Source organism: Mangifera indica, chromosome 13, assembly GCF_011075055.1.
Source record: "Mangifera indica cultivar Alphonso chromosome 13, CATAS_Mindica_2.1, whole genome shotgun sequence".
Classification (NCBI taxonomy): domain Eukaryota; kingdom Viridiplantae; phylum Streptophyta; class Magnoliopsida; order Sapindales; family Anacardiaceae; genus Mangifera; species Mangifera indica.
Genome location: NC_058149.1, coordinates 4260602 through 4270742, shown reverse-complemented (window position 1 = coordinate 4270742; position 10141 = coordinate 4260602). Strand labels below are relative to the sequence as shown.

The following is a 10141-nucleotide window of genomic DNA, read 5'->3' as shown; positions in this document are numbered from 1 at the left end:
TAACACGTTAGGGTGTACCTGTAACATTTAAATTGCATTTCTATAGGTTGGTATTCTATGTGCACACCCACACAAAAAATACCAACCAATAGTTGTTCTTATTTCATAGTATCATTACAGTCATTACCTTATGGAGTTTATGCACATCAAGATTATTAGTATTACTTATAATTCTTAGATTTATTTTTAGGATGCCTTTTGGCACATTTATTTATTTTCAATAAATGCATAGTATTTATTCTTTATGAACATTAAATTATACCTTTTATTATTACTATTATTATTTTATTTTAGATATCCACAAGCAACATGTCACCTCGGGATAATTACCTCTAGGGGTATGCTCCCGAAGTGGGGTGTTAAATAAATTGATACAAAATCCCAGAAAATTTAATTTAAGTTAAGTCATCTAAAAGGAAACTACACATTTATCATTAATTATCCTATATAAGGAATTGTCCAACTACACAATTGTCACATAGGGCCAAAGGACTTATTCCTTCCCCCCCCTAAAAGCTAACATTTTTTCTCCAACCCAAGTTTTTTAAAAACAACATTCCCCCCTAGAGTTTCCAAACTTTTAGATTGAATTTTTCGACGACCACTGACTATCTCAAAACGTCTCTTTCTTTCTGATACATCCTCCTTCTGGTCGTGCTCCTTCCCATCCTCTGTAGTGTCGTTGTCAACGAAGATGACTCGTCTTCGTCTGACGAGAAAGACTCTTCGTCAATGATTCGTCTTCATCGATGACAACGTCGAGGAAGATAGGAAAGAGTATAGTCGAAAGGAGACCATATTGAAGAGGAAGAGATATTGTCTAGATGTTGCCAAAAAATTAAATTTGAAAAATTGAAAATCCTAAGGGGGGAAATGTTGTTTTTGAAAACTTGGGTTAGAAAGAAATCGTTAATTTTTAGGGTTTAATAGAGAAAAATGAAATCAAATTTATGTTTATTTTTAATATTATAGATAAAATGATGATTTTGTCCTTAAAACAGTTAATTTTAACTATCTGTGGGTGGATAAATGTGATTTTCAAAGTTAAGAGTGAAAACTTGAGATTAGAGCATACTTTAGGTGAGAAATAGTCCTTTAGCCTTGTCACATATGATCTATATTTGATCATTTATATACATACACATATACATTTAGACGAATAGACACAAACACATACATTGACGCACTCAACATTCAAATGAATATACGTTGTAATAATAATGATTATAAAACAATACAACACTAAAAATCGTCACAAAATTCAAACTAAGCAAATAAATTGATTATGATTCAACATAATAATCATAATAACACCAACAAATAAAATGAGTTGAAACAAATAAAAGACATTGTCCTTTAATAATGGCCACTATACAAATATTTCGGATTAACCAAAAAAAACTTCAAATCCATTGAGTTTAGCTATAGATCATATGTAAATAGATCACCCTCAAGCCAATTTAACTTCAATTCTAGCAACAAAATCTTTTGATCCTGTGACTAATCCAAATTATTAGAAGAAGTTCAAAGGTTTAAATCAAGAGAGAAGAGAGCTAAAACCACAAATGTAGAAGATAATTGAGATTCAAGATAGATAGAACAATCAAGAATACAACTCTAAGCTGACGAAAAATATTCTTATATAGAAATAAAACATGTTTTCAACTTATCTAAAATGATTTTTCTAGCCCCTATTTATGGCTGGACTGAGCTCAATATTCTTGAGCATGATCTGGATGGATTTGAATTGATTTCAAATAATTCAATTCGAATTCACTCATAATAATAATTTGTCATATCTAGTAGAAAAAAATATGTTAGCCTCATTCGGGATGAGGTTGTATATGATAATTTTATTTTAATACCAGCCTTTCTTTCGGGTTTATTTCATTGGGCTTTGGGGCAATAATTGGTATCCAACATATATGCTAAATTAAAAATACTCACTCAAATATATTGGGCGGAAATATTATATTAATTTATCTTATATTATTTATTGAGTTTGATAAATAATAAAAAAATTATAATATTATTTTATTATTAAATTGATATAATTAATAATATAAAAAAATAATTTCATTATTGCATCTCATTAAAAGAATATAAAATTAATAAAAATTTTGTTATAATTTTATTTATACTTAATAAATTTGGTTTAATACAGTAAAATATTTAAATAAAATAATATATTAATTTTTTATTTTAAAAATTAAACATAATAATTAGTTATAGTAGTTTTATGTATACAATTTAATATACAAATAATTGTATATTATGATGTGATTGGATAATTAAAAATTAAAAATAAAACAATACCTAATCACATAATGATACATAATTATTTATACACAAAATTATATACAAAAATTATCCACATAATATTATTTAATTATTCATTCTTTCTAATTAATCTAAATTAACATATTAAAAATATTTAAATAAAATAATAAGTCAATATTTTTTTGTTTCTATTATTCCAATTAGACACGTCAATTGGGCCGGGCCTCTATTTGGCCCGGCCTAAAACACAAAAAAAAGTCTGGGCACGATAAAAGCCGGTATGGCATTGTAGAGTGTCGAGTCAGGCTTAGGGCTTTAATATTAGACTCATATGCTGGCCCGACCCAACACTGTTTATAAAATAAAATTTTTGTTTTCCTGTTTCTGCTAAGCAGAAGCTGCTTCTGCCACTTGGTAGAAGATTCTTTTGCTAAATTGCAGAAGCTGCTTCTGCCACTTGGTAGAAGATTCTTTTGCTAAATTGCAGAAGCAACGGCAGCTTTTGCCAGACAGATTAGCCTCTGCTTAATTTTTTTTATTTTTTAATTAATTTATTTTTTTAGATAAATCTATTCTATTTTCTTTCATTTTCACTTTTATTTACAAATCTTTTAATCTCTCAATCTCAATTATTTCATTATATTTTCAATCTCATTTTCTCTCATTAACTCTCTTTCGAAAAATATATGAATTTGTAAATAATAATTCTTTATATTTATAATTTTATTTTTATTTTAATTTTATCATTACAAAAATTATAAAATATCTGAATTCACAAATAATAATTCTTTATCTTTGAAGAATTCAGAGATTTAGATATAAAAAATGAGTAGATAAATGTTATATAGTAGATATATTTTATTTATGTTTTATAATTTATATAGTATGTAAATTAATTTATTTGTACTATATTATCAATTTATAATATTGTTCATCATGTAATCATGGTATTCCTCCGCCACAAGTGAGGGATTATAAATAAAATATTTGAGGTACTGTCATCGGTTTTAATAATTGAAAAATAATTTGTGTTTAAAAATTTTAATTAATTTTTTTTAAAATATTGATAAATGGGCTGGGCCGGCCCAATTAAAGCCTGGCCTGACCCATTTAAAGCCCGTTATTAAATGGGTCAAGCCTTGGGCCTTTATATTTCAATTGGTCGACCTGATCCGAAGGCCCATTACTGTTTGGGCATCGGGCCCGACCCAACCCATTAACCCAATGGGCCACACCAAAGCCAACCTGTTCTGACCCATTAACATTTCTAATTCCAATACAGTAATTATTTACATTTTTCAATTAATCAAAATACATTATTAATTTATTCCCCGTCGTATAACAAGATATACAGGCTAGGCTTGAGACTTCCACTCAGCCACTACAATCCCACCACGCGGCAAACTCAGAAACAAGAAATGGATAAGAACTCTACAAACTCCCAACCTCAAACCACAAAAAATAGCTAAGCCAAGGAATTGAAATATTACAAACAATCCAAAAAAACTTAACAGATACAATTTGATTTTGAAGTCCTCACAATGTCCATACTTTCATCTCAACAAAGTTTCTTAACAAATTCTCTCTCACCAACCTACAAACCCAGAACAAAGACTCTCTCTGCTTCTGTTAAATTTCTCTCATGCAAATTCCAGCAAGACGACCAGAAAAATTCTGCCAGGTAGTTGTTGTCTTATAGTTAGGTAATTTTATGTGTTTTGAGAAATCTTTTGATTTATCTAGCTAATTAAAGTTAACTCTTAATTTTTGCAGGAAGAATGATAACCAAATTGCAAAGCTGGCTATTGTTACACTTGCAGCTGGGGTCCTGACAGTGGGGTCAGTTGGTGATGCTTTGGCTGCCAAGACTGGTGGTAGAGTTGGTGGCCAGGCTTTCCGATCGGCGCCCCAATCATCCCCTAGAGCTAATAGCAATTCAAGGTAATTTATTCATGTTTTGGTTGTGATTATAAACCCAATACTAATTCATCAATAAAACTGTATGCTATACAACTAAAATAATTTTAAAATAAAAATAAAATAATATGTATTTAAATATTCAATTAGATACTCAAAATTGATAGCATATAAAAATGCTCTTAGTTTGAAATATCAACAAATGTAAAAGGGAAAATTACTCTCGAATGAAAGTAGAACAACCCAATAACTGCTATTCATAATCCCCTCATAATTCCAAGGGTTTGGTTTAAACAAGAATAGTGTGCCTGGTAATCTGCTATATGATATCAGTAACTAAGTTTCAAATCTTGAATTGCTTATTCTATCCCTAACTAAATGAGTATTTCCCTGTTAAATAATATTTACTTTCCCTTTTGGTTAGATTATGATTGATTTGATTTGGTCTAATTACAATTTGATATGATTCTGATTTGATATTATTATAATTTGGTGTATGTTATTTTTTCTATTTTATAGGATTAGATTTCTTTTTCAAATTATATTGTAATACTATAAATTGTACAATATTTCATCAATAATATTATTCAGTTTACAACTCAGTTTCATAACTCTTTCATGGTATCAGAGCGGCTAGCATCCTCCTAAACTCTCAACTTTAAAATTTGTCTTTTCCTAAAAGGAACCCAATTTTTTTTTTTTTTGTTTTGCAAAACTACCATACCCACCCTGATTTTTAGGGTTCTCTTTTTACTTTGGTGAATATTGGTTAACCCCCATATATTTTTCAGTCTCACTACCACCCTCAACCTTTGGAATGTTGCTGCTTCTCCCTTCTCCTTTCCCGAGTGCAGCTTATCGTCTAATAATCTTTTTCCTCTATCTCCAACAACTTTTCAGGCTTAAGACTAAATTGACATCGGTTCGCTCTTCTTTACCAACGTTCTTCCTTCCCAACAGCTCCTCAATGCAATGCCATCTTTCTTTCACTTCGTTGTTGCCATGATTCTCCACCTCACCCAAGAATCGTCTACTTTCTTTCGAGCTCGAGCATCCATCTACACTCTCTAACATTGATGCTCGCATCCCTCTCAGCTGTGTTGAGTTTCTACCCTCCCTCTCAACGATTACAAGTCTTCTCCCATTATACTTTCTTAATCGGCAAAGCCTAATCTTCAGTTGTCATCCTAGTGCTTTCATGGTGCATTTCATGGCTATTGCTTTGACGGTAGCTCCAGTTAGTCCAACTCCTGGCTTACCATTACTGGAGGCCACTATTTATAGCTTTGTAACAATGGTTACTCCTTTGATGCCACTAAATGTTCCCATCATGGTGGCTAATTCTTTCACTTTGGGTTCCTCTTTTTCGCTTGCTTCACTGCCTCTGCTGCCTACAACAGTCAACATTGGCAACTATTTCTCATCTCTCTTGGTGCGCGATACTTAACTTGCCTGGAAGTCACAACTTCTTAATATGCTTGCCATTCACAATCTACAGAGCTTTATTGTCACTGATGTGTGACCTCCACCACCTGTACTTCCTAATGGTTCCCCTAATCCATCTCACTTTCATTGGTTGTGTGTTGATTGACTAGTTCTGACTTGAATTAAGTTTACGGTCTCACCCTCGATTATTCAGTCTTTATTACTACCCTGTATCATTGCTATTAAACCCTAATCTTTGCTTAATCAACGTTTGAATCCAATTTCTAGAATTCATCTTTGCTCCATCCATGACAAGTTACACACTCTTCGAAAAGCTTTTGATTAAACTATGGTTGATTATCTTATTGATGTCAAGTCCATATTTGACTCACTTCCTACAATTGGGTTTCCTATTTCATACGCGTACCAATCTTTTATCGCTTCATTGCATTTTCGACCATCTACCACTTTTGATTAACTGTATGATATTTTCCTTCACGAACAACACCTTCAAAATTAACACTCTAATATGTCTACTTCAGTTGTTGTTATGGCTACTACTTAATCCTCTTCACAATCTTCAAGTTCATCCAAACCTTCTAACAAGCATAACTTTCATGGTAAAAATAAAAATGGGCTTGGTCATGGTAATAGTGGTCCATCTACTCTTTGCCGACAACCCACATGTCAAACCCCTCTACTCCCAACTCCTATTGGTGTTCTTCCTCAAAGTGCTTGTCAGATTTGTGATAAATAAGGGCTTTTCGCTTATGTTTGTCGACAACGAGGAAATTTTGCCTACACAACAGATTCAATAACCACTTCTTTTATCGTTATGTCTTTGTGTGATCCATCTAACTTTAGTTGGGTTCCAGATTCCAAAGCTACACATCACATGACACCCAATGCTTGTGTTTTGTCCTATCCCTTGCCTCACTCTAGTATGTCTTTTGTAATTGTTGGTAACAGTCATTCACTATTGTTTTCATATTAAAGGTATGTGTCTCTATATAAATCTACTTATTCTCCAATTATCTTATCTGATATGTTGTGTGTCTCATTGTTACATAAAAATTTATTGTTTATTCATAAATTCACGGTGGATCTGTTATGTCTATAGATTTAGGTACCTTCGGTTTCTTTCTTAGTATAGAAGTTGTTCAACAACCTAGCGTTTTACATTTGTCACAACATCATTACATGGTGGATCTGTTTCAACGCTACTAACTTGACTCATGCATTTCTTGTGCTACCCCCTATGTTACTTCCAAGCCATCACCATTTGATGATAATAGCCCATTTCCAGATGTTACTCTTTACCGTAGCATGGTCGGTGGCCTCCAATATCTTATGCTCACCCGACCTAACATTACTTTTGTTGTAAATCGGGTCACTCAACACTTATCTACTCCTACTCATAGAGACATATGTGTAGTTAAACACATTTTTGGCTATATTAAGGGCACTTTATTTCATGGTCTCACATTTCATCGTGACGATTGTCCTCATCTCCTTACCTATTCCGATGCTGACTTGGCTATTGATGTTTCAACGCATCGCTTTATCACTAATGGTTATGTTTTCCTAGGCCGAAATCTTATTTGTTGGACTGCCAAGAAATAGGTTGTTGTGTCCCGCTCTACAGTAGAGTTCGAGTATCAAGCACTTGCACATGTGATTACTGATGTTCAATGATTTTGTTATCTTCTACAAGATCTCGACATTCCACTACACTCATCTCCACTTGTGCTTTGTGACAATGAGTCTGCTCTACACATGGATGTCAATCCAGTGTTTCATGCTTGAACACGACATATTGACATCAACCTGCACTTCATTTGCGAGTTAGTTTCTTGTGGAGCTATTCGACTCTAATATGTCCCTACCATTTCTTATCTTGCTAATATCTTTGCCAAGAGATTGTCTCGTGAGCGTTTTTATTCCTTGTGTTTTCAATTACAACTTCAAGACCTACCGCTGCAATTGAGGGGGAGTGTTAAATAATATTTACTTTCTCATTCGGTCAGATTCTGATTGGATTCGATTATGATTGATTTGATCTGATTCTGATTTGATATTATTCTGATTTGGTATATATTATTTATCTTGTTTCGTAGGATTAGATTTCTTTTCAGATTACATTGTAATAAATTGTACAATATTTCGTCAATAATATTAATTTAGTTTACAACCTAATTTCATAACTCTTTCATTCCCACCCAACTTTTGATGAAATGATAGCTCTCACCATTTAAGTTTGAAAAAGCTAATATCTCATCCATCTCATCAACAAATCACTTTTTTTCAGTTCCCTTTCATCAACAAATCAATGGCCAGCACCCAATGTACACAAAAACATAGTAAAATATTAATTAACAATGAAACTTAAATTAAACTGAAATTAAAGCCATATCTAAGCTTCAGATTAAAATTACTTTGAAAAACAATATGATACATTTCTGAGAAGGAAAGGATTATACCATATATGCTAACCTAGAAGAAGCATAGTTGGAATAATTATTGAAAAGAGAGGAGGAGAGAAAAGGGGAAGGGATGGCTGCTTTTAAGAATATGTAATGGTTTGAATTAGTATCTGCCATTTGTGCCACCTAGTTTCAAATCTCTCCATCTGCATTTTTTTTTAATCATTTTCCTGGTTTATTTTGTTTTATCCATTCTCATTTTTGAATTGGGCTATATAACCCCTTAAACATATGGCATCGTCCTTTATGAGTCAAAAATGGTTTTGAATGTTTTTGAAATTGAGTTTCTTGGCGTGAAAATTGCTAATAGCAAGTATGCACTTCAGCCTCACATCGGTCATGAATTGCTTAAATTTCATGACTCAGATCTCATTCAGAAGAGAGTTCAAAAATTCGTCGGCACTGTCAACTATATATCCGATTCTATCCATAAGCTCTCTTCCACAGTCAAACCACTTTATTATATTTTAAGGGTGATTATCATATTACATTTAGTACATGACATTGTTATACCAGAAAGACGAAGGTAAAAAATTTCTTAACACCAATAGTTTAAACTCTCACATTTTCAGCCAATATACCAAGTAGTGGAGTGTGTGAGCATATGCCTTATATGGAGACTATTTTATATATTGATGCTGAATTTGGTTGATGTCTTATTTTCACTTGGTAGCACTTGAGACTACCTGCTATTATTTTCACTTGAATTGAATTCAAAGGTAAATGCCTTTTTTCTGGTGCAGGACAAACATCTATATCAATCCCCCAGTGGCCCCTCCGTTGGTTGGTGGATATGGCTATGGTTATGGCGTACCATACTACAGTGGTTGGGGGTGGTCGCCGTTTTCCTTCTTTGCGCCCGGTCCAAGTGTTGCAGTTGGCATAGGTGGTGGATTTGATCTCCTGGTTCTATTCATGTTTATTGGGGCTGCTACAGCTGTTGTGAGAAAATTCTTTGGATCGAAAGATGAAGACGAGAACTAATATCGACACATTAAACTTTTTGTACTTTGACATAGATGGTTCCTTAGCTATAAGACATTTCCAGTAGCAATACATAGTTCGAAATATCAGTATGAGCCGTTGTAACCCACCATCATGTATTATGATTCTGTTAATGAAAAGAAACAATCTTGTTGCAAATGTTTGGTACCTTAGTTACGTATAACAACACTGAATTAACAAACAGGTTCATACTGCAGTAAAACCATCAATAAATACACTTTCTATGTTCAAATTTCTCTTTACTAAACAATTAAATATAGTTGATATTAGAGATAATTGTTAATTTTGAAAGAAAATTAATCAGTGTCATAACATAATTGCACTATCACTATTTGAAACTGATGACACAAAGCTTTGAGATACACGAAATTTTATCTCCTTGAAATCCTTTACTTCTCAAAAGGAATAGCCTAACAGACACTCTAGCATCCAATTATCTTCCTCGAATCCAAGTGCTAAAACATACAAGATTGAAAGAAAATCTTGTGATGCAATTTAAGTATTTAGTATTTTTGGGAATAGATAGAAGGTTACAATTGAGGTTAGGAACCAAAAGCATTTTATTAAGTGTGATAGTCTTAATAGGGTTTATATGGACTCAAATCATGTCATTTTAGAAGGAGTTCCATCGGCTATTCTAACCAAAAAATTGTTAAGGACATTTTGGCTGACCAACGTGTTGATGATATGGTTAGTACTTTTTTTTTTTAAATTTTCGTGTTGATTAAGAAAGAGTTTGATTATACCATAGAGATGTTCATCCATCCTTTAAATTTACCCAAGATTATTGTTGGTTTTTAACCGCATCCCTTCTAAATTTAGCAAAAAAAAAAAATGAAAAGGTTTAAATTCAATAATTAGGAATTATGTACAGAAACAGTAGAGTTGCTCGATCAGACCCCTTGATGGATTCCCCTTACTTCCTTGGTCTGAATGTGTAACGGGTAGGGTTTTGCTCATTTAAATAATGTAAGAGAAGAAGAAACAGATCAAAGATTGATTTATTTGAAAAAAAAAAAAACCAATTTAAA

The 10141-nt window shown here is 32.6% G+C and overlaps 1 protein-coding gene across 1 annotated transcript; it reads left to right on the top strand.

Annotated features, from left to right (window-relative positions):
- Window positions 1-3677: 3677 nt before the first annotated feature.
- On the top strand, window positions 3678-9248 carry LOC123193845. Its single transcript, XM_044606912.1, has 3 exons — window positions 3678-3961; window positions 4054-4221; window positions 8849-9248. Exons 1-3 carry the CDS (start codon window positions 3822-3824, stop codon window positions 9087-9089), a joined length of 549 nt encoding a protein of 182 aa, XP_044462847.1. The 5' UTR covers window positions 3678-3821; the 3' UTR covers window positions 9090-9248.
- The last annotated feature ends 893 nt before the right edge of the window (window positions 9249-10141 follow it).

Bases quoted from the DNA above. Each gene is read 5' to 3' on its own strand.
- LOC123193845 (XM_044606912.1), top strand. From the start codon at position 3,822: ATGTCCATACTTTCATCTCAACAAAGTTTCTTAACAAATTCTCTCTCA. The intron at 3,962-4,053 runs GTAGTTGTTGTC...TAATTTTTGCAG, and splicing joins GACCAGAAAAATTCTGCCAG to GAAGAATGATAACCAAATTG. The intron at 4,222-8,848 runs GTAATTTATTCA...TTTCTGGTGCAG, and splicing joins AGAGCTAATAGCAATTCAAG to GACAAACATCTATATCAATC.